General features: G+C 49.8%; 1 protein-coding gene and 1 pseudogene across 2 annotated transcripts in view; one reads left to right on the forward strand and one right to left on the reverse strand.

The window, feature by feature from the left end:
- Window positions 1–23,853, forward strand: part of MBTPS1 (membrane bound transcription factor peptidase, site 1) — a 44,868-nt gene that overhangs the window by 16,834 nt on the left and 4,181 nt on the right. For both annotated transcript variants that reach the window (XM_070388642.1, XM_070388644.1), the window contains exons 7-21: window positions 546–662; window positions 1,102–1,169; window positions 4,636–4,738; window positions 5,643–5,794; window positions 7,065–7,226; window positions 10,416–10,560; window positions 14,173–14,361; window positions 14,575–14,747; window positions 15,201–15,316; window positions 15,884–16,040; window positions 16,741–16,865; window positions 17,553–17,630; window positions 20,215–20,355; window positions 22,153–22,284; window positions 23,027–23,153. In XM_070388642.1, coding sequence (XP_070244743.1) covers window positions 546–662; window positions 1,102–1,169; window positions 4,636–4,738; window positions 5,643–5,794; window positions 7,065–7,226; window positions 10,416–10,560; window positions 14,173–14,361; window positions 14,575–14,747; window positions 15,201–15,316; window positions 15,884–16,040; window positions 16,741–16,865; window positions 17,553–17,630; window positions 20,215–20,355; window positions 22,153–22,284; window positions 23,027–23,153 — 1,985 coding nt within the window. The remainder of the gene's footprint in view (window positions 1–545; window positions 663–1,101; window positions 1,170–4,635; window positions 4,739–5,642; window positions 5,795–7,064; window positions 7,227–10,415; window positions 10,561–14,172; window positions 14,362–14,574; window positions 14,748–15,200; window positions 15,317–15,883; window positions 16,041–16,740; window positions 16,866–17,552; window positions 17,631–20,214; window positions 20,356–22,152; window positions 22,285–23,026; window positions 23,154–23,853) is intronic.
- LOC138991860 (5S ribosomal RNA) lies at window positions 11,830–11,948 on the reverse strand (annotated as a pseudogene).

Raw genomic sequence — 23,853 nt, forward strand, 5'->3', positions numbered from 1 at the left:
TTATTCCCTCCAGCACTTTACTCCATTGTTTTCAGTCTATTATTTTCTACTCTATTTAATTTTGTATCTTATAAAGCACCTGAATGGTGGTACATGAAGTAATTTAACTTCTGTGAGGAAGCTGAGAGAAATAATAACTATCAGAGAAATAATTCTGCGAAATGACATTCAGTCTATTTAGGAATAAAGAATATTAAACAAATACGTTAAACTGTTTGGAAACACTTAACTGAATAGATGTGTCTCAGGACACGTCCTTCTGCAAGAGCGGCAACTAGAAGTTTGGGGTCTCCCCTGGGCGGGCGGGCGGGCTGTAAGGTCAGGAAGGTGCTGGACGTGAGACCCGGCGGGACAGGACCTGGGACCCCGCCCTCCCGGTGTCCAGGCCCGAGGAGCGGAGGCTCTGGGTGTAGTGGTGTACACGGTAGAGCCTTTGTGGTTCTTGGGACCTCTTTCTGAAGTTCACGTGACTACTTCATGCCACTGGCAGTCTGGTATTTGGAGACTTCCCCTGCAACACCTAAGCACTGTTTTCACACGGCCAGGTCTCCTACACGTCCTGGTTCCTGGACGCCTTCAACTACGCCATCCTGAAGAAGATTGACGTACTGAACCTGAGCATTGGCGGCCCCGACTTCATGGACCATCCCTTCGTCGACAAGGTTGGACCTGTCTCTGCAGGGGCCCGTGCTGGTTGGGTGGTGGCTCCTGCTCTCCCGCTCCCCACTTTGCTTGGTGTCTGGCATGCTGGTGGCTCTGTCAGCCACGTGGGGACAGCTCTGAGGGCGTGAGCTGTAGAGACTTTTGTGGGCAGCAGGTCACGGCGCCGTGTTGGTGCCTCTCACCTGAGCACGGGGCCCGTCTTCTCTGGGCGTGTCAGGAAAGCCCAGGTCTGCTGTGTGCCGCAGGGACCTGTGTCCTGGACTCTCTCTTCTTGACACACTGGCTGCCAGACGTACCATGTCTGTCCTGGCCCGATGTTGCACTTCCAGGGGATCTCTTATGCTTTAGTTCTGTTTTTGAAAGTTGTTTTTGGACAGTTATACGTTGATTGTCTAAAAGTGATGTCCTTTCATAAGTAAATGCTTGCTAATTTTGTAGGTGTGGGAATTAACAGCTAACAATGTCATCATGGTTTCTGCCATTGGCAATGACGGGCCTCTTTATGGGTAAGTATCTCTGATAGGAATAACCTTAGAGGTATCTTTTTCCTTGAAATAACTGCAGCATTGTTGTCTGTCTCTGTATTTTTCTGTACCTGTTTGTATCTATCTAAAACTTTGTGTTGTGGAACTTTTCAATACATACAAAAAAGACTCAGTAATGAGTCTCAGGTACCCACATACTGCAGCAGTTGTGACTCAAGGACAGTCTTGTTTCTGTTTAATTTTTTTTTTTCACCTTTACTGGAAATAGCAATTTGGAGGCCTAATGTTTTTATTCTACTCTTTTTACTCCTGCAAGCAGTCAGGAGAGTAAATCTACCAGAAATAAGTGGGCTCCACAGTATTTCTTGAGGCCCACTGTGCACAGGGCACAGGGTGAGCAGGTAGGTGAGATGAGACGCCTGCCTTTTTAGGAAAAGATGCGGATACAACGAAACTTAACAGGACAAAGTGCAGGCTGGCATGACAGACACAGACGGGAAGGATCAGATCAGATCGGAGGGGCCAGAGAGCAGTGTCATAGCCAGGTCCCTTTGTGCCCAGTTGTGTGGTGAATCAGGTCACTTCAGAGTGACTGGAGATCCGGGACATTAGTCACTGGTTCACAGGCGGTATCTGTTAGAGATCCGAATTTCCTTTCTGCTTACAGCTCCGAGTTTTATTCTGTAGCTAGTGTCTCTAGTAATGTCCCGGGATGGGTGCAGTTCAGTGTTGTGTCAGGGGGTTTGCGGTGATGCAGGGGAAGCACCGAACGCTCAGTCCTGCCCCCGCGTGCCCCGGTCCAGGAGAGCCGCTGGCACGGCTGTATGCTCATGCCCGCAAAGCTTGCGTGCGTGGCGTCCTGGCTGTGTGGCTGCATGGAGCAGGCCTCGGGAGCCCTGACAGCACGTGCGAAACTGTCCAGGGCGGAGGCTTAGGCTGAACTCCATGAAATTAATGACTCTCCAGGTCATGGTTCCAGCCTCAGTTCCGTCATCGATCCCACTCTCCTTGTGGGGGTCCAGGTTGTGACTCATGAGCGTGAGTGGCATAAACATGTCCCCAACTGAGTTCTGCTGTGACAGACACCAGTTACTTAGCCATCTCTCATTAGGCGCTCTTGTCTTCTCTTTCTCATGCTTCTCCATTTACCCCTCCCCCAGTTCTGATGTCCCTGCTCAAGGCCAGCCATCCACAGCTCAGCAGCCCCAGGTTATTGTCGGTTTCCAGCCCATTCTCCTGCCTTCAGTCTCCCCAGCTCTCCCTTCCCTGCATGGGTGATGTGGGATGGAGCCAGGCAGGTCTGACTGTCCTTAGGCTGAGGGACCTTTGCTTTCCTGAGGCCTGGCCACCCCATGTGGCTCCAGAGGGCGCGAGACCTTCCTCAGGGTGGTGGCTGGAGGATGAAATGAGACATCCAAGGGAAAGCACCATGAACACTGAGCCTCTGTGAGTGGTAGCTGTTCCTTTCTCTTCCTCTTTCTGTGTTTCTGTTGTTAAAATGCAGTCAGGCAGTTTCCCTAACTAAGGATCTGCGGTGGATTGTTACTGCCTGGTCAGATCTCAGCTTCTCCTTGGGTTTCAGGGTCTTCTGTAGTCTAGCCTGGAGTCGGCAGGCTTTCTGTGAAAGCAGCAGGCAGTAAGCAGTGGAGTCTCTGTGGGCCACATGGTGTTTGTTGCACTTGCTCACCTACCCTGATAGTGTGAAGGTGGTGTGGGTGTGTGTAGGCAAGGGGCGTGGCTGTGTCCCAGTAACACCTTTCTTAGGAAGTTGGATGAGGGGCCTGGTCCGGCCCAGGCAGAGCTCCACAGCTGTGGCCTCACTGCTCACTCTCCTGTGCACATCTCCCCCAAGTCCGGCTCCTCCCTGGGTCTCCCTGGGGACCCCATGTTTCTGTCGCTGTCACCTGCTCTTGCTGCTCACTGCCTCTGCTGCCCCCACACCCTTGGCTTGCCTTTCCGTTCATACCAGCTCTTCCACATGCCATCCTGACTGCTCTGCACATGCTGGTCACTCTTCTGAAATCCTTGTATTCCTGTGGGCAGTCACATGTGGGAGCCTCTAATCAGAGACCTACTCATGCTCAGTGTGTTAGCAAGGATCCCAGGAGAGGCGGCCCCGGTGTCTGCCCACGGAGCCTCACGGGATCCAGAGTCCACCAGCTGGTGGGCGGGCCAAGGGTGGTACCTGCTCACCAGGGCACAGCCTGAGTAGGTGTGGCTTATTGCTGGCATTGGGTAGGGCAGGTCGGGTGACCGTAATGCACTAAGAAGCCGAGCTGTGTATTGTAGGCCTGGCACTGCCTGATCTGTCCCCGCGGGTACCCCTTCCCGGAGCTCTCTGGGGTGTGGCCCCCTTGACACTTGGACTTCATAGTGCCTGGGAGTCTACGCTGCACGTCCCCCTTTTCAGCGCCAGCAGAGCTTTGTCAATGCTTTCCTCTGTATGTTAAGGGTTTAACGCTCACAAAGTGTGGGGTTTGCAGGGAGAGGGAGGGCAGGAAGGTGGCAATCTTTGGTACTAGCTTCAGTGGGAAGTTCTGCCAGTGATTTCTGTTCTAATCTCTGCTCTCTGATGTCACGGAAATTTGTAAACTTTGACTGTCAGCCAACTGAAAAATCACTGTGGTGCCTTTGTACGACCAGACTGGTAGTGTGTTGGTGGTGGGTGATCTAGGAGGCGGTGCCAGGATCGACTCCATGGGTTAAAACAGTTGAATCCTGCTGATGTCATTTCAGCTGCATGCAGCCAGTTGTGGTTCCGGAGTTCATTTACTGGTGGTGGAGCTGAAATAGACAAAGCTCCATAACTGGTGGTCTTATACTTTCAAAAAGTTCAGCTTCGTCTTGACTTCCACCTTGACTCCATAGTGTAAGCGATTGTGTCATTCCCCCCTTCACCATCATTTCTTTGTCGATCTAGTGCCCTTGAGGTGCTGGGGAGAATTGCACGGTCTTCCCTGGTGCATCTGTGTCATCTCCCTGAGGAGCGCAGGTTGCTGAGAGATGAGTGGCCCCCATGGTTGCCGTGAGGGAGGGGACAGCTACCCAAGACCAGTTGAGAGCTTTGTTTCTGACGGTGGCAGGGACACGTCTGTGGCTGTAGTTCCTTCTGCTGGATCTGGACTCAAGCTGGGGAGGCAGGAGGACGCACTTGCAGCAGTTGGGAGGTGATGCGAGGGCGCGTACATAGGTGATGCTGTGACGGTGACTGGTCCTGTGAAGCTCAGAGGGCGTGTTCCTTCACGCCTGGCAGTAGAGGGAGACGTGAGCCTGGGGCGGGAGGGTGGGAAGCCGACAGGGCAGGAAGGAAGGAGAGGAGAGGGCGCCCAGGTGTGAGGAGACCGAGCCGGCAGAGGTGGCGGTGCGCGGGCCAGGGCCACAGCCACATGTCGTGTCACAGGAGCACCTGCTGCAGACTCAGACTTCGCCCTGACTTGAATCTTTCATTTAAAGTGGTCCTCTTCCCTTGTGTTTTTGCCCGATGCAGGACTCTGAACAACCCTGCTGACCAGATGGATGTCATCGGAGTGGGCGGCATCGACTTTGAGGACAACATTGCCCGCTTCTCCTCGCGGGGAATGACCACCTGGGTAGGCGGGGCTCTTTTCCTGCTGGAGTGTGTGTGTGCGCACATGCATGTGTGTGTACTTCCATGAGCTGTAATTATGCGTCTGGCTCACCCTTCCGTCCGAGCAGATGCTTCCTTGGATGGCAGCCGGGCACCCTGACCTGTACCCGCTGTCCTCCTGGTCTTCTCACCCACCTGCTGTGTCCTGGGTCTTTATTGAGGCAGGTGTTTTAATGGCATTTTGAGAAATGTTCCCAAATAATGTGCGAAGCTGCAGGTGAAGACATCTTTGCTCAGTGTCCCATGCGTGCAGGGCCAGGGGCCATTCATGTGTGGCGGCCAGGAAGGAGTTTTCACTTTACATGTGTCCTTTCTTCCAGAACATAAGTGCCAATGGAATTCTCATTTCCCCCAGTTTCAGGGACGCTTAAGAGAGTACTCAGTTAAAATCTTATCCTAGGCTACTTGTATGGCTACACTGACCGTTCTAAGTCATTCTTTCCCTTCTGGTGATAGATTGAAATGTCAGTCATATGTAACTTTTTACCTTATTAAGAAAATGTGTCTTTTTTTTTTCCTAATTTTTAATTTTAACTTGCTGATTTTTCTAACATATTTCTAATTTTTAAGTTGTCTATAAATCAGTTTCCAGTCTTGCATGTTAGCAAAATTTTAGATATTCATTTTCTAAATGCTGTAGAGCATTGCATTATGCTGGTCATTATAAAAACACATCAAAAATAATTTTATTTTCTGTAAGATCATTTAAGCTTCTTCTGAATTGCAGTGAATTTCAGATGAAAACCAGCACCATGCTCAGGCTATGCTGTTTAGCTGATGGCATTTCTGGTTTCATTCACTCATAACTGCTCAGGGCTGTATGCCCACGTGGGGGCCTGATGAAGACCACACTGCTGTTGTTACAGGAGCTGCCTGGAGGCTATGGCCGCGTGAAGCCCGACATTGTCACCTACGGTGCTGGAGTGCGGGGCTCGGGCGTGAAAGGGGGGTGCCGGGCCCTCTCGGGGACCAGTGTGGCTTCCCCGGTGGTGGCTGGTGCTGTCACCTTGCTGGTAAGGTGAGTGTCGCTTGGTTGGGAGGGGTAGGCGGCAGCAGGCCAGGAACTGACTCCTGGGACTGGCCAGCTTGTTGCGGGGCCTCGGCCCGTGTCTGCAGAGCAGCCAGGAGTCTGTGTCTCGACAGTCCTTGTGGGCGTTGCCGGGGCGGCGGGGGGGGGGGTGCTGTCTGGTCTCCTGCCGTCAGGGGCGGGAGGCGAGTCCTCGGTGCCTTCCGTTCCCAGCCTCACAGCCTCTCTGAGGATGACGCTTTCAGTGGGGAGGACCGCTTCGCTTTCCTCCTCCCTGCAGCAGGGATAGCACCTCTGGGGGGTCAGCAGTGCTTTCTAGTGTGAGAAGCAGCTCGTGCAGATGCCAGGCCACAGGGAAGCACAGGCCTTAGAGCCCTGGGAGCAGCTGGAGCTGCGGCCTGGTCTTGCTCTGTCAGCAGGAGGGGCAGGGCATCCACTTTGGGCTGAGCTGTGAGCAGTTCTTGTTTTTGCCAAAAGTTCTACTTTATTCTCCTCACATCTCCTGAAGTCAGATTCCCATCTAGACCTGTTAGCAAAAAACACAGTAACACTCCAAGAGCAGCCATCCTCGAAGAAAAATACTTAGCAACTGTGGAGAGAGAATTTTCGTTACTGTTTACTAAAGGTCTCTTCTCTGCACTTAGGCAGTCAGAGTTTACTTGAATTAATAGCATGTAGGCACACAAACGCACATGTGTTAATGCTGGTGTTCTAAAGCAAGCCAGAGCGTCTGGGCACTGCTGCCTGAGTCCAGCTGTGTTCTGACGATGAGCCCCCACCAGGCCCGCCCCACCAGGGTGGCGCACCCCACGCAGGTCTCCAGACAGAACAGGCCTGCTGGCAGTGGGCTTCCCTCCTGGCCATGCCTCTAGGCCACGCAGCAGCGAGTGCCTGCTGGACCCACCTCCACCCTCCCCTTCTCCCAGCCAGGCTGCGTCCACCTGTCAGGAACCTGTAACTCCTACCTGCAGCCTCTGAGGTCAGCTGTATTGAGTTAGTAGGAAAATATGTTTTCCTGGTCAGTTAGTGTGAGCCCAGAGTCCGTGTTCTCACAGCCACTTGGAAGGAGGTAAGTGGTCAGTCCCGAGACAGGAGCAGAAATGAGCATATTTGCCTTTGTCTTACACGAGTTTTACTGAAGATCCCATTAGATACAGAGCAAGGTTGGAGGTTGTGTGATTGCACTACTACGGGTTAGGGATCGTCTGGTTTTCTTTCTTTTGCTAAGAGCAGATGAGCAAATACGTGGTTCTCCCCCCAGCACAGTCCAGAAACGTGAACTGGTGAACCCAGCCAGCATGAAGCAGGCCCTGATCGCGTCCGCCCGGCGGCTTCCCGGTGTCAACATGTTTGAGCAAGGCCACGGCAAGCTGGATCTCCTCCGAGCCTATCAGATCCTCAACAGCTATAAGCCCCAGGCCAGGTTGGTGTTCCCGCCTTTCTCCTCTTCCTGGGCTTTCTCAGCACAGGCTGTTTGCCTCAAAACAGAACCCACCCCACCAACGAGGCTTGGGGGCCTTGGGGAGCTTCGTGCTGCTGCTTCTGCTGGGACACCAGGACTGCTCCCCACTTCCCTACATCCTGCCGTTTGTAATGTCAGTGATTTAGAGTAATGAATTCCTGCTTTTTTTTTTACTTAGTAAAACTTTTTTTTGAAGTAACCTTAAACTTAGAGAAATTTGCAATAATCATATGGACGTTCTTATATATCGTACATCAGGACTCCAGCCCTGCCCTGGCTTTTCCGATGTTGGCATCTTACGTAACCATCGCACACGCCACGTAGCCTAGCAGTTAATAGTGATGCATTACCATCTGCTAACCTGCAGGCTGTGTTTGGATTTCGCCCAGATTCTCCCCACCCTGTCCTCAGCCTGGTCCAGGATCCAGGCCAGCATCGGCGTTGCGGTTAGTTGCCACGTGTCCCTGGTTTTCTCCAGCTGGGCTCATTGGCTCAGTGCCCTTTTGTTCTTGGCGGTGCTTGCCTGCATCCTGAGGTTTAGGTGATGTGTCAGGCTGGACCCTCCAGGAAGCGGGCGCCAAGAGATCTCCTGGGGGAGGAGGCGGGAGAAGTGGGGAGAGGACCCTCACGCCAGCACAGGTCTGAAATCTATCCTCATCCCGGAGAATCCCTGAATCAAGGTCCCTGTTAGAGGAGGCTGAGTCCCCAGGGCGGGCCAGCTCTGGTGCCCGCTGTGCTCGGTCCCTGACACAGTTGTGGTAGAGTGTCCAGGGCTGGGCAGCAGGAGAGGCGGTGCCAGGTGTCCACTGCAGGGGCTCTCTGTCTCTCTGTGACTGCGAAGTGTCTTACGGGTGCACGCTTGAAGATGATCTTGTTTCTTACCGTACCTTCCGTCACTACGTTTAGTATCCTTAGATGGTTCTTTCCTGTAATGGTTCTTATATAGAGATTGCCCCTGGCGATTTTCTGCTTCTCTCATTCTTTGTGCATTTATTAACTGAAATTCTGCTGTAAGGAAGCGCTGTCCTCTTCTCTTGTTTATTATTTCAGTTACATCAGCATGGACAGAGATCCTCGTTTCACTCTTGACTATAATCCACTAATGTCTTTGTTTATTTCATTGCTCCTGTCGTCCCAGATCTGGCTCTCTGGAGTTCCTTCCGTTTGGCTCCTGTGTCTTTTCAGCGTGTCTCTATCGTTGTCCACTGGCAGCATTTCTGTGCCCATTGTGGGTATCAGTTCTTTGTCCAAGCAGCCCTGGTCCTTCAGTTGGAGAGTGGGGTTTAGAAATGGACACCTGGCTCCAGGTGTGCTCTTGGCGCCTGTGCTTCTGCTTGTTTCTGGGCCCTTCCTGCAGACCGAGCTGGCGAGTGTCCGCATGCACACTCCTGTGCCTTCTCTCTGTGTGATGCCACCTGTCTCCCGTCCCACCGCGGCCCTCAGAGTCTTCTCGCTGGTTGTCCTTCTCCAGCAGCAGGCAGCCTGGCTGTCGCTCTTCACCGTGTCTCTGTTGACTCGGTCCTAGGACGCACACGTGGAAAGTTTTAGAGCTGTAACTTGTACCCTGGTGAACACGAGTTTACTCCCCAGAGGATGGCGGTTGTGGGCAGTTCTTTTTAGACTTACAGAACGTAATCACATTGTCAGTGGCCTCAGTTCTGTTCTTTTCTTCCCCACCAGGCCCTGGCAGTCTGATTTTGCCTTTTATTTGCAGTATAGTTGAGTTCATTGGTTAGTATGCGTATTTCTTTTTGGATTCCCACTACATTCTGGTTGGTTTCAGCTGGTTACGTATTGCATTGTGAAAGGACGGTGACTCTAAGGTCTGAGCTGCACAGAGTGCGCCTGGCCAGGTGTGGTCCCCCCATCCCTCTGTTCTGCTCCCCGCCCCTCCGCCCCCACAGGTAACAAGGCCGGGTGTTTTTGATTTATCCTTATTAAATTTCTGTTTTCACAAATGAGCAGATACATATCTGTCTTCTTATATATCTCTTTTGTTACATGAAGGATACATTATTGTAAATACTATTTTGTACTTTTTTCATGTAAAGGTATCTTGGAAATCACTTTGTATCCATTCACAGAGATCTCGCGTCTCCTTTTTTATAGCTGCCTAGTGTGGATAGCTTTGCGTATTCAAGTACACGTCTATATACGGGCATTTAAAATGTTTTCAGCGTTCTGTCATTTTAAGCTGCTTGTGTCTATGTGTCCTAGTTTTGTTGGAGGTGTGTCTGCAGGGAAGATTCCTAGAAGCAGGGTCGCTGGGTCCAGGCTGTGAGCAGAGGGTGCCCAGGGGCACCTCTGGCCTGTCTGCCCAGAGCTGCACTTCGTGCCTGTCTGACACATGGGAAGTTGTGTCAGGGTTGCTTTTATTTGCAGTTCTCAGGTTGTGAGTGAGTTTAAACACTGTCTGTAGGTAAGAACTTTTTCTGTATCTTTCTTGTGAAGTGTTTGTTCATTTCTTTCACCCATTTTTCTTTTTCTGGGGTGTTCGTTCCTTGGTTTAAGTGTTGTTTACATATTAGGGCAAGTAACTCTTTGCTGCAGGTATTTCTTCCAGTTTGTCAGCTGCCTTTTGTCATAAAAGTGTTTCTGGCCATGCAGTCTTTTTTGTTTTAACTGCTGTGTTAGTTTGTCCGTTGTTGTTTTTGCCCCTGGATTTTGAGGCGCATGCCCTGAGGTAAAGGAGAGACTCACCCGTTTTCTTCTACTTGTTTGCTTTCTTTTATTTACTTGAGACTCTGTTCCATTTGGGGTTTACTCCAGTATGTACGGTGTGAGTTGTGAATCTGATTCTATCTTTTACCAAATGGCCACCCATTTATTCCAGGTCCAGTTATTAAAAAGGCCATCTTTGCCCCGTGACTTGAGACTGAGTCCAGGTCTGTCCTGGGGCCGCTCATGCACTTGTTCTTCGCCAGCTGCAGGCTCCAGGCTCGTGGGGCAGAGGTGATGCCCACGCACGCCACTGTGCCGCGGGCGAGGCCGGCTGGCTTGGAGGCCTCCTCGCCGCAGGGAGTGCTGTGAGGCCAGGTTCCCGGACCCGGGCTGAGGCTCAGGCCCGCCCTGACGACGCTTTCCTGCGGTTGTGTCGCGTCACTGCCGTTTCCGACTCTGTCTGCTGCAACACTGTCCTGTCTGTTTCAGTTTGAGCCCCAGCTACATCGACCTGACCGAGTGTCCTTACATGTGGCCCTACTGCTCCCAGCCTATCTACTATGGGGGCATGCCGACTATCGTCAACGTCACCATCCTCAACGGCATGGGAGTCACGGGGAGGATCGTGGACAAGGTGAGACTGCCCTCCGGCTGGCGGGGACCTAGATGTGGCCCAGACTTCCTCCTGTCCACGGCTGGGGATGGGAAGCAGTGGTTTGTTCTCTCCTGAGGCCTTTACAGATAAGTCAGAGATACAGTGATGAGACCAATTTGCTATGCTTGTACTTGGTATCTTGAGTTTGGTTCTTGAATCAGCTAATTGCATTTGAGTCTTCATCTTAACAGTTAATCACTGATAATTAAAGGCCCACTTGTAATTATTTTATTGTTTAATGAGTACACATGGGCTTTTGTATTTAGAAGGTATGGTCTTTATTTAAGTTTTGTTTTTATAATCTGTTTTACACTTACTATATAAACATTATCACAACAATAAAGGATAGGGAAAAAGAACAGAAAATGGTTTTAGCCTCAGACATGAACAGAACCACTATTAAAAAAAAAATTCAAGTCATATTTTGTAACAAATTACTGTAGTTGTTTAAGTGTATTTAAATTGATTCAGTGCCTATCAACACTATTTCATCCTTGCTTTATTTCATTTCTGAGTCCTTTATTTGACTTCTTTCTTATTTATTTATTTATTTCTGGCTGTACTCAGTCTTTGTTGCTGTGCGCAGGCTTTCTCTAGCTACCGCCAGCAGGGGCTGCTCTCTGGTTGCAGCGTGCAGGCTTCTCATTGCGGTGGCTCCTCTCGTTGCAGAGCGCGGGCTCCAGTGCGTGCAGGCTTCAGTAGTTGTGGCACGCGGGCCTAGTTACCCTGAGGCACACGGAAACTCCCCAGACCAGGATTGGAACCTGTGTTCCCTGTGCTGGCAGGCAGATTGTTAACCACTGGGCCACCAGGATTGGTGCAGAATGTCTTGATGGCGGAAATTCACTTTTCAGGAAGCTATCACAGAAAGTACTTTTTTTTTTTCTTCTTTTTGTTACTTTTTGGCCACAGTGTATCATGTAGGGTCTTAGTTTTCTGACCATGGGTTGAGGGGAAGCTCCCTGCAGTGGAAGCACAGTCTTAACCACTGGCTGCTGAGTCACTTCAGTCGTGTCCGACTCTGTGCGACCCCATAGACGTCAGCCCACCAGGCTCCCCCGTCCCTGGGATTCTCCAGGCAAGAACACTGGAGTGGGTTGCCATTTCCTCCTCCAATGCATGAAAGTGAAAAGTGAAAGTGAAGTCGCTCAGTCATGTCCGACTCTCAGCGACCCCATGGACTGCAGCCTACCAGGCTCCTCCATCCATGGGATTTTCCATGGAGTGGAGTGCCATTGCCTTCTCCAAAGCCTACAGCACCCGGTATTCCCAGGTGGTCTCCCATCCAAGTACTAACCAGGCCCAACCCTGCTTAGCTTCCGAGATCAGATGAGATCAGGCACCTTCAGGCTGATAGGGAAATCCCCAGAAAGTACGTTTCTTTTGATTTTGTGAGATTAATGAAAGTCAGTTGCCTGGGAGGGGGAAAAAAAAAAAAAAGAATCTTTTCTATCCCTTATCTGAAAAGGGTATTTTTAGTTATCTTTGTGTGGGTAGGCAAAAATTTAGTCTTTTTTTTGTTTTTTCAGTTCTCACATTAAAGCATTTAAAAATTTTATTGTATATAAGCGCTAATGTTAATGGTTTAATATTACGTGGAACTGCTAAGTCATAGTTTGCTTACTATTCTTACTTGAACAAGGTGGTTTCACCTGTAAACACCTCACAGAATATCTTTGTATATTTGGTTTTCTTTTGTTCTGAATTATATTCTTAACATAATTTCCCTGGGTTAGAATTCCAAGTAAGAGGACAGGAGTGTTACTGTGGCTCTTGGGACATAATACCAGGTGGTTTCCAGAAGAGGTCCATCACCTGAGGCTGCCACTGATGGGGTACAGAGTGAGGGTGTCTGGTGGTACATTCTTTTTTCCCCATTGCATGAAATTTTAAAAAACGGAGATAAAATTCACATGCCATGAAATGCTGCCCTTTTTTTTTTTTTTTTAATGCTGCCCTTTTAAATTGTGCATTTCTGTGGTTATTACTATATTCACAAGTAGTTATGTAAGTCTCATACTGTGTAATTCTGGAACATTTTCATCACTTGAAGGAGAGACCCTTGTTAACACTTCCCATTGCCTCCGCCTCAGACCCTGACAGCTCCTAATCCACTTTGTCTCCATGGAGTTACCTTTTCTGGACGGTTCCTAGGAACCGCATCATACATCTCATGGTCTTTGTGAGTGGCCTCTTTCGCTGAGTGCAGTGTCTTTAAAAGAGGCTCCTCCGCCCTGCAGGTGTGTCAGTGCTTCACTCCTTTTCATGCCTTATTGTGTGGATAGACCCCACGTTGTCAGTTGGTGAACCTTTTGTTTTTATGTGGTTCCTCTTATAACTTTAAATCTACAGGGGATAGCGGGTACCTTGTTCAATGTGTACTTTTTTGGTTATTGATAAGGTGGGGATCTGCATGTTTGTTTCTGATTATGTTTCTCTTGTGTGAATTAGCTTTTCATTTCTTGACCCATTTTTCATTAGAGTCTAGGTTGTCCTTGTCATCTTCACACCAATATTGTGTGTCATGCTGAAAGATTGCCCAAAGTACTGGTTTTTTGTCCCTCTAATATTAGAAGTGGCTTAAAAATTTGGGGTAAGGGAGTGGTTTGGTAAAAGTTTCACTTTTTCATGTAGTTGTTATTTTCATCTTTTATGATTACTTCTGTTTCAAAAACTAGATACTCATCTCTCCAGAAACATAAGAAAATTTCAGTTTTATTTTCAACTCACTTTTCTTTTATGCTTGTTAAATATTTAATGTTTTCATCTGTATTGAGTCAGTCTGATGTGTGTTATAAGAGATGGATGAGAGTTCATTTTTTTCTCGGTTGTTAACCAGCAGTCTCAAAATAACTTATTCAAAATCCCTGTCCTTTCTCATTGTCTCTGATGTTGTTTCCCATGAATATTTTTCTTCTTTTTCACAGGTTTTTTTTTTTTTAATATGCTTACTCTCCTGGGAAGTATATTACTGTTCTCTGGCTTGTGAGGGAGTTCGCTTGAAGTACTGGTTCATTGTGAGAGCTACTGTCTGTCTCCCCTTTCAGGCTTCCCTTCTTCCTCAAGCCTGGAGAGCCTGGTGGGTGGTCTCCCTCACAGCGTGGCCAGCTCTTTCTGGGGCTTCTGGGCCCCCTGCCTGCCCAATCACTGGCCTTGGAATCTGATTGGTCACAATTTACATCCATGTCTTTTTTATTATTTTATTCCTTATAAGTAGTTTGGTTCTTTAAGCACACAGCTGAGATCCAACCCCACACGTGAGCATTTCTTTTATGTTAATTATCTGTCAGAAACAAGTTCTTTATCAAACCATGTGTGTTGTCCCCACCCCTTCCTTTGTTAAAGCTTGGAGGGGAGGAAATTTTTCTTTAAAACTAGAGTTTGTCAAAATAAGTGTTTTGTCAAAAATAGTGTCTCTAGGCTTTTCTAGTGGGTGATGGTCCAGACCCTGCCCGGGCGGCCTTGGTTACAGGCTGCTCCGTGTCTGTGTACATTTCACTTCGCCTGTTTACTGGAGTGTTTCTCAGACACCGACGTGGGTGAGTTGGGAACCGAGCTTCTCACCCGGGCCTCTGCCTCTTCCTCCTGCAGCCCGAGTGGCAGCCCTACTTACCGCAGCACGGAGACAACATCGAGGTCGCTTTCTCTTACTCCTCAGTGCTATGGCCCTGGTCCGGCTACCTGGCCATTTCCATCTCTGTCACCAAGAAGGCTGCCTCCTGGGAAGGCATCGCGCAGGGGCACGTCATGGTCACCGTGGCTTCCCCGGCAGAGGTGGACGTACGTGTGCCTGGGGGGCTGCTGGGAAGGTGGGCGTGGGCCGAGCGCCGGGCACTCGGGTGTGAGACGCCGGCCATGTGGGTCCTGGCTGGCGAGCACCTGGGGGCACTGCCTACACGGTGAAGAGGCTGTGGGCTGTTTGCTGCCACGTTTCTGGCATAAAACGTTTCTTCTGAGCAGAAGGGGTGTTTCAGAATTTTTCTCTTCCTTCAGTCAAACAGTGGTGCAGAACAGACGTCCACAGTGAAACTGCCGATCAAGGTGAAGATCATCCCCGCCCCTCCCCGGAGCAAGCGCGTCCTCTGGGACCAGTACCACAACCTGCGCTACCCGCCTGGCTATTTCCCCCGGGACAACCTGAGGATGAAGAACGACCCTCTGGACTGGTGAGCCCACAAACCCTGCCCTGTCCTTCCCCGGCCAGGCTGGGGTGGGAGGGAAGGTGACCCGTGGCAGGCATGTAAGGCTGCCTGTGTGGCCACCGCGGTTCCCTGCCAGCACCTCTGCATGCCCATGCTGAGTTTGTGCAGCACAGCTGGCTGCTTGCTGGCCTTTTACATCTGTGCCACCACTAAAGTGATGCTTTGGCGCACTTTATGAAACATGTCTGGCTATATCTTCTCATTTTCCCTTCTTCATGTCTGTGCTATGCGGGTAATTCCTGTTATCACTACTTTATATGCAGCCCAGGGCAAGCTGGTCTGAAAGGCTGGCTTTCATGCCAGTGGACCAGCCGTCTGGGCGGTGAAGCTGCTCCTTTGGAAGTGAACCCCGCGGCCATGTGGCCTTCAATCCGTGGAAGGACTGGGAGGGCTAGTGCTGGGCTTCCTCTGTTTCAGGAACGGTGACCACATCCACACCAACTTCAGGGACATGTACCAGCACCTGAGGAGCATGGGCTACTTCGTCGAAGTCCTTGGGTCCCCCTTCACGTGTTTTGATGCTAATCAGTACGGTGAGCGATGCGAGGTGCTGGCAGGCTGCCCTGCTTGGCTGGGGACGGGTGGAGGCAGGCTAGGGTCTGTGCTCCTGACATTCAGCTGAAATGTGAAACTCTCAGGATCACTGGGGACAAGGACATCGGTACAGTTTCGTTATATTAGCGTCAACATTATTGACTGGGTGATTTTTGCAGAAAGTAACGCCTGTGGCCTATGATTTGTTATGTAAGTGAAAATTGGAACATTTTGTTTGGTAATGTTCAAGTAACAAAATACGTATTAATACGTTTCTGGTCAATAAGTTGTTGATTTTTTTTTTTTTTAATCAAAAGAAATTCTAGCACAGAATTTTGCTTCTTTTTGAGTAAGTGAAACATCCTCATGTAGGTCATCACCAGTGAAACAGGCCACAGCTGGCCAGTGTCCACGCTTTCGGACCCTGATCCTTTCTTTTACACCCCCTTCTGACATGGAATAGGGATACAGGACAAAATATTAGAAGCCGGTAACTGGAGATATGAGGTGGGTGTAAACCACATGTCTGGAATGGTGAGCTGGCCGTTCTCGCCCCTGTCCCTCAGGAACGCTGCTTATGGTGGACAGTGAGGAGGAGTACTTCCCGGAGGAGGTGGCCAAGCTGCGGAGGGACGTGGACAACGGCCTCTCACTCATTGTCTTCAGTGACTGGTACAACACATCCGTGATGAGGAAAGTCAAGTTTTATGATGAAAACACGAGGTACTGACACTAATTGGTATTTGGATAAGAAATTTGACTTTATAGGAATTAAATCCCACCCAGCAGAGACCTAGAGTGATGACCTTTCTGGCCATCAGGCAGGTTCAGACACCTGGTTAGGGCAAGCTCTCCTTTGGCAGAGATGTTCTTGAAAGTCAGCTGCTCATTGAACCAAGTTCTAGTTGAAAGGGTTCATTGTTTTTGTTGATCTTAAGACATTGGAGCCTTAATTTTCTGTTTATTCTTTTCTGTTCTTCCATCTCTCGTTTACTGTATATGTTTAAATGCACCAAAAGAACGGTTATTTAAAGAAGCCTTGCAGTAGATTGGTTATGGATGACAAATTTCCAGTGTATTATGAATGTCTCATCCTTATGATACATGGTTTTTCTTCAGAGTCTGTGACTTGAACTTCGTAAGCTTCCTTCTTCCTTCACTGACCCTCTCAAGGTCTAGGCTGTATATGCAGTGTGTTTATGTTGAATGTGGTGCATTTCATGAAATAAATTGAGCTTCGGTTTATTCTGTACACTGGTTGGAGCATTTACATTGTGCTGTTACTCAAACCCGGACAGTTAATTTTAGGTGAAGCCTAGTGTGGATGGAGTGGCCTCTGGTGGGAGAAATCGATTTTCTCACAAGATATGATGGGTTTATGGGATGCCTCAAGTGCCTCACGAAGGCCCTGTCCCTGTCATAGGCAGTGGTGGATGCCGGACACCGGAGGAGCCAACGTCCCAGCCCTGAACGAGCTGCTCTCAGTCTGGAACATGGCGTTCAGCGATGGCCTGTACGAAGGGGACTTTACCTTGGCGAACCATGACAGTAAGGTTTTGTGTTTGCTTTTTAGTAGGTCTCATCGTTCCCAGAGGTGGGCTAGCAGATGCTGTGCGACTTTGAAGTCTTGAGTTTCAGAGCGAGAGAAAATAACATGCTGTCACCTAAATATGCAAGACCTGTGGAGAGAGCTGTGCAGTGTCTGCACAGACACCTGCAATTCTGGGTGCTCCCCTAGTCTTTGTCCAGATTTGTAAGATGCAATACCTCCTGTCAGCATTCCTAGTTTTGGTTCTTTGTGTTCTATATATTCCCAAATAAGGAACACTGCCCAGGTCCCTCATGATTTATGAAATTCTATTTATGAAATAACGTTGCATACCTCACTTAACAAGTACCCCACTGTCCCCCTTCGTTCTGGTGACTAGTTTCTGAAACAGCATCTTGAGCATTATTATCACTAACTGCTCTTTCTGACTTAGGTTGTCCCAAGTCTGACAGCTCCAATTTCTTTAATCTGCCCAGAAACCTTAGATTAATAGCATAATTTAGCTTGAATTTTGAGATTATTACTTGTAGTTTGTGTGATCAGGCAATAATAGTAGCTCCTCTCTTAAGATTAGAAATGGTTTTAGTAAATACATAATGTTTAAAGCGTGCATCCAGGTAAATAAGCAGCTGCTGCTGAATGCCTTCAGTGTTTCCAGATTCTAACTGAACGGCTGTTTATTCTAGTGTATTACGCGTCGGGGTGCAGCATTGCTAAATTTCCAGAAGATGGCATCGTGATAACACAGACATTTAAGGACCAAGGTACAGAATATGCTATCCATATACTTTCTGGTTTCTCTTTTTCTTTCTTTTTAATTTTTAATCACAGTTTTATTACATGTAAATCACCTACCATATGGAGGAGGGCATGGCAACCCACTCTAGTTTTCTTGCCTGGAGAACACCATGGACAGAGGAGCCTGGCGGGTTACAGTCCATGGGGTCCCAAAGAGTTGGACACCACTAAAACGACTTAGCATGCATGCGGGCACCTGCCATAATATTCGCTCTTTTAAAGTCCACAGTTCAGTCACTTTTTTCGTATATTCACAAATTGTGCAGTCATCACCACCACCTAGTCCCAGAACATTTTCATCACCAGAAAAGAAATCCATTCTCCATTAGCAGTTTGGATTTTTAAAAAATTCATCACAGCGTGTGTATGGTACTTCAGGTAAGACGTCTGTGTGATGGTTCTGGAGGTACCTAGGAAGGTTCAACCATCTCTTGCTGATAATTAGAATATGTGGGTAGTGAGCGCTGCAAAGTAAGTTGACTTTCATATAGAAGAGGGTACTGGTAAGGGGTTTTTCTGTATTTTTTAAACTACCTTCAAAGTTGCTTGAAATTTTTGTTACTATTTATGAATTGTTCTACTCTGTGATTGCCAGATGACTAAAATTTTAGAGAAATGTTGACTGTTTTGAATGTCTTAACTACGTGAAGGTAAAGAATATTGTAATACAAAGTCATCTCCTAAAATTCTCTGAAGAATTAGAAGGGAGGAATGGTCTTTGCTTTTAGTTGCTCTTTTCTAACCCTGGAAGATCAGCCATGCTGTGTCCCCAGCGTTGGTGCTGTGACCGTGCTTGGCTCACAGAGCGGACCGGGTGCAGGGGAGCCGGGGAGCCTGGGTGCCTCTGCCCTTCCTGCAGGCGCCACCCCCCCCATCCTGCCCAGGGTGGTCGTCCTGCAGCCCTGCGCTCCTGGGCCAGGGTTCGCACCGCGCATCTCTCCCCTACGAGGTTATTGCATGGCCGCGTGATGGACACTTGCAGACTGGGTCCATCTCCTCATGCAGGTTGATGTTTCTCTCGTGTTTCAGAATGGCAGGCCCCCTTCATTGTGATGTTTGTCATTTTCTGTAGTTGAAGTCAGGGACAGTTTCATTAATAGAGAATGACAAGTCAGGGTTTCTCACTCATGTGTTTGCACTTGCAAGGTGAAATTTACTTCTTTGTTGTCTGGAAGGGGCTCCTTCCATCCAGTCAAGGAAAAGTCAGTCAATGAGTAGTTCTGTGTTCATAAGATTATGTTTTAACTTTTAAGCACGTGTATGATCCTGTCTTCCCAGTCCCCTGGCACAGGCTTAGTGATTCTTTCTGAGCTCCATTGTTCACCAGGCCGTGTCGCTTCTAGACACCACCTCCGCCCCCAGGTCCCAGGTGAAGGCCGTGGACTCCTTGTTAGCCTCTTGCTGTCTGGTAGCTCTTCATTCTGGGGGGAGAGGAAGTAGGTTAAGGGTGCATACTTTACTTTGGTGTTCTGCTAGTCTGAAAATAAAGATTAATTACTTTGGAATCCTTTTTAAAGGGCTTTTTATTTCCAAACAGGCTTTAAGTTGCTTGAATAATCTTGCGGGTACAAATAGGAATTTAAAAACCGTGTTATGCTGGATCAAAAAGGACCTTGCTGTCAGAGACAAAACTGTCAAAGCCCGAGGCCAGGCTGCAGTGCTGTGTGCACTTTCCCTGCCTCGTATGTTTCACTGCCCTTCTCTCCCTCTGACAAAGAAAAGCCTGTTTTCCTTCCGCAGGGTTCCTGGGGCTTATACGCAGAGAATAGGAAGCTCTGCGTTCCTGTAGCCACATGTTTTAGAGTGACCGGCGTGGTAGACGCTGGATGCAGACTTGCGTCATCTCAGTGTGTGGCTGCGTTTGCTTCAGGGCCGAGACTGTGCTATGGGCTGCTGTCACTGGCAGCAGCTGCTGTGGTGTCTGTGCAGTGTCGTCTTGGTTCAGTTGATGTGAATTGTCGTTGGTTTGGGCAGAGGCGAGAGGCTCTGCTGTTGGAGCATTTGTACTGTTTGTGAGGCTCATGTAACAGATACCTTAAATCAGAAATACGTGGGCATGTGTTCTAAAGATGAGTGTCATTGTCGTAGCTTTTGTTACTAAACATGAAGCCTGGGCATCAGCGTGTATAGCTGTGTGCATAGGTACCTGTGTGTTGAGGGGCACTGCCGCTTGTGTGCGTGTAGTCTGAAGACATAGCCTTTCAGCATAAGAAGAAGGGACGAAAATTTGTGCTTGGGGGATGAAAAGAGAGAAGTGATGCCTTTAGGACTGTGAATACCATGTATCACCACTTTAAGTAAAAATGGAAAAGGAGGATTATGGGGATATACATATGCGAATTTCGCTACAACCCAAATTAGTGGCACTTTATACATTGTTTTCTTCTCCTAAAAGTGCACTGTTGTGACTGCATGTTAGATCTTGGTGTGATTTTTCTTTTTTTTTTTCTCTGTTTTGTCATGTGGACTAAATGTTAAGTTAAGGGGCAGCTGGGAAGTGCTTCATTTCCCCACGGAAGTTCTCACTCCTGTTTTGTTGTGTTGTTTCAGGACTGGAGGTCTTGAAGCAGGAAACGGTGGTGGTTGAAAACGTCCCCATTTTGGGGCTGTACCAGCTCCCAGCTGAGGGCGGCGGCCGTGTCGTGCTGTATGGAGACTCCAACTGCTTGGACGACAGTCACCGGCAGAAGGGTGAGCGGTGGTGCAGCTGAGCGGGTGGGCTCAGTGGCCATGACGTTCCCACTTTCTGCCCTGGTCCCCGAACAGGCCCCCAGGAGGTGCTGGTGAACAGGTAGAGGCTGCTTGGGATGTTTCGATAGGTATCTTGGGCCAGACGTGTTTAATAAGCAAAACAAAACTTCGTGGCCTTCCAGAGGCTGGCGGATGGCAGACCCACCATGTGTGGGTGGGAGGCCGTTTACCTGTCTTTGCCCTCTCCGACTCCCTCTCTGGCGTCTGTGTCCCTGGCACTACTCTGCAGGCCCACTCTCACATCTGACCACCCCTTTCCTGCGGGCCCGGCACTTGGCCCTCATGCCAGACCTGGGAGTTTTGGCTGTTGTGAGGGGTGTGTGGTATCATTGTTGGGCGTGAGGGGGTGGCAGAGAGGGGGCACCTAGTCCTTAGCACCCCTCTTTTCCAGCATCTCTTGATGAGTCCTTCACACTTGAAGGATGAGCTTGGACACAGACTTTTCTTTCTCTTGCTTTGTAAAGGAGGGGTGGATGGGTGCGAGTGTTCCATCTCTGCTGGGGGGAGACGACAAGACCAGAACCAGAACCTAGTCTTCGGGGGCAGGACGGCGGGGAAAGGCGTGTCCTCATGGGCAGGTGGTGACCAGGCTTCATGGGAAGGGGCAAGGTGGCTTGAGCGTAGCTGACCTCCTGCCTAGGGTGCACCTCTCCCCCTGTCTCTCTCCCTGCGCCCTCTCTGTGATGTGAATGTTAAGTGGTTATGTGTTCCTAGCATTTCACATAAAGCATTAGAATATTGTTCGTTTTTTTTTTTTTTTTTAATAAAAATCAAAAGTGAAGGTTAAAGTTACAGTTGAAAGAAGATGAATGTTTTGTTTCTGTACAGACTGTTGTTGCAGACCTGAGGTCTTGGGAAGCGTCTTTATTGGCCCTGTCAGTGGTCGGGGGCCTGTCCTGTCCCACACTCCCTGTGGCCACCTGGAGGAGCTTTCAGGGCCGTGAGCACTTGACTCGGGCTCTGTTGGGGGACAGGCGCCTCCTGCCATCCCCTCTCCTTTCTGTGGGCCTCTTCTGTCCGTGCTGGTTCTGGGGGACGTGGCAGCCGTGGGGAGAAGCTGGTGGGGGCAGTGATCCAGGTTTAGCCAGTGCAGCTCCTTGGTCTCCTGAGAGGAAAGTCCATCCACTTGGCCCCACGAGGGGGTTGTTGAGCACAGCCTGGCATAGGCCTTGCAGTGACGTCCCCAGGAGAACTGTCTTCCTACTCTGTGGCTGGGGCCACCGACTCAGGGCAGCCCAGACCACTAGACTGCACTTGCACTGACCTTGAGCCCACTTCTCCGGACGTACGTGGTGGTCCTGGCTCTGCCCTCGCCTGAGATCTAGGCTCTCCCCTCCTCCAGGACAGCCTGCGGGCGCTGACTGGGGTCAGCTCTACTCTCCCCTCTTCGGCAGGCCCCCCGTTCTCAAGCAGCTCTTCTTCCCGTGCTGCCTTGTGGTCCTGCTGTCCCTGTAGGGGCCACCCCCCATCCTCGTCATGAGGGGCCCAGAGCTGGGGGTGCCTGGGCAGCTCGTGCAGCCCCGAGCCTGTGGGCCAGCCTGGCTGAGCCTGTGGCCTTGAAAGGAGGCCCTGTGGGCAGCCGATGACCGTGATGACATGAGTGTCTCACGCAGGGCCGTGCTGGGACCTGATCTTTTCCCGCCCCATTTCCCCCTTGTTCGGGGCTCACTTTAGTTTTCCTGTAGAGGCTGCTTTAAAATAGTCTACTTCCTAAGCAGTGTGTTGCTGACCCTGCAGACTGCTTCTGGCTCCTGGATGCACTCCTGCAGTTCACGTCGTATGGGGTGACGCCCCCCAGCCTCAGCCACTCGGGGGCTCGGCAGCGCCCCCCCAGCGGAGCAGGCTCGGCAGCCCCGGAGAGGATGGAAGGTGAGCGGCCTCAGGGGTCGGGGTTCCAGGGTGGAGGCTCTTGAAACGACGTGGCTTCGGGGCTCTGGGAAGGAGTGGTTAGCAGGTCTGCGTAGTCACTAGGTACCAGGCGCTGGGCCAGGGTGGCTTCACAGGGACTACTCTCTGAGTCCTCTTAGAACCTGGAAAGCAGATACTTCTTCCAAGTCCATGGAAGAGATGGGCCCAGGTCCCTCAGCGGCAGGCCACTCAGCGGAGCCCTGGTCTGCGAGCCCTCACAGCCTGAGGCCCGCCTCCCAGGCTGTCCATGGACGTGTGGTGTGAGCTGGTGTAGTTCTGACCTTTCTACTGGCTGCACTTAAGGAGTAAAAAGAAACGGGAAGTTCTTGTGATAAAATTGTACAGCCCCAGTCCCCAGAATATTATTATTTAAACGTGTGGCACCCAGCCTCTCAGTTGCTCAGTAGCCATGGGTGGGCAGTGGCTACGGGGCAGCACGGATCTGAGAAACAAAAGGAATTTGGAATTTTGAAAATGGAGATTTTCTTTTTGGTCTGAGCATTAAATATTTGAAGAGATGCTGTTTCCATGAAGTGCATCTACAGGTTAGACTCCTTGAGTGTAGGCACGTATGTGTGATTACGGGCATGTGGGGCCCGGCTGCTGCTGTGCGTGCAGCGTGGCCACTTTAGAGGAGGTAACAACTAACGAAGTCTCTTTCCCCGCCTCCTAACAACGATGGCCTGTCTGTGGTGCTGCCCAGGGAACCACCTGCACCGGTACTCCAAGGTCCTGGAGGCCCGGCTCGGAGGCCCTGAGGCGCGCGCACTGCCGGCCTGTCCGCACCTGTCGTGGGCCAAGCCACAGCCTTTAAACGAGACGGCTCCCAGGTTGGTGTCTCCTGTGCTTTTCCACTTTTTCTGCTGGATTTATGATTCATTGCTTCTTTTTTAATAGGAGAGAATGGAATTTTACTGACATCATTATCGAATAATCAAATCTAGCTTGTCATTTGTGATGGTTTTTAAATTAGCGAGCCCCCGTATTGACCTTTAGAATCACGCATCCTGGTGGTATTATGCATAAAAAGAGCTCTGGTAATTAGCCTTCTGGTGAAGTTTGCTTGGTTTTTGCTTGAAAAGCTGTGATCTTGTCCCTGGAAGGGTCGCTCTGACTTCTTAAGCTGGAGATTTGGGAGTTGAGTTCGCCTGTGTGCGGTGTTGATTCTGGAATACCGATGGGGTCTTCCTGTGTCTCACCGGGGCGACCTGGAGTCACGTTTATGCCCTCACCCCGTGCTGGGTGTTGTCCCTGGTAAAGTGACCTCAGACTGTGACAGGCCTAGACACTGTGATCTGCTTGCTTCTCCATCTGGCTGTCAAGCTTGAGCTCTTTGTTTGTGTCAGTTCCTTTTAGAAGCCAAAATTGAGTGACCTGTGCTGTTTCTCTGTTCAGGCAGAAGAGCCAGCTCAGTCCACTGGTTCCTGCTTTCTCTAGATCATTCCTCTCCTGTTTCTCTCTTTGGCATTTCTGGCCCCAGCAGGAGATCCTGCTTTGGCGAGGAGGATTGCAGTCCTAGTACAGTGACGC

This window comes from Bos mutus, chromosome 18 (genome assembly GCF_027580195.1).
Source record: "Bos mutus isolate GX-2022 chromosome 18, NWIPB_WYAK_1.1, whole genome shotgun sequence".
Classification (NCBI taxonomy): domain Eukaryota; kingdom Metazoa; phylum Chordata; class Mammalia; order Artiodactyla; family Bovidae; genus Bos; species Bos mutus.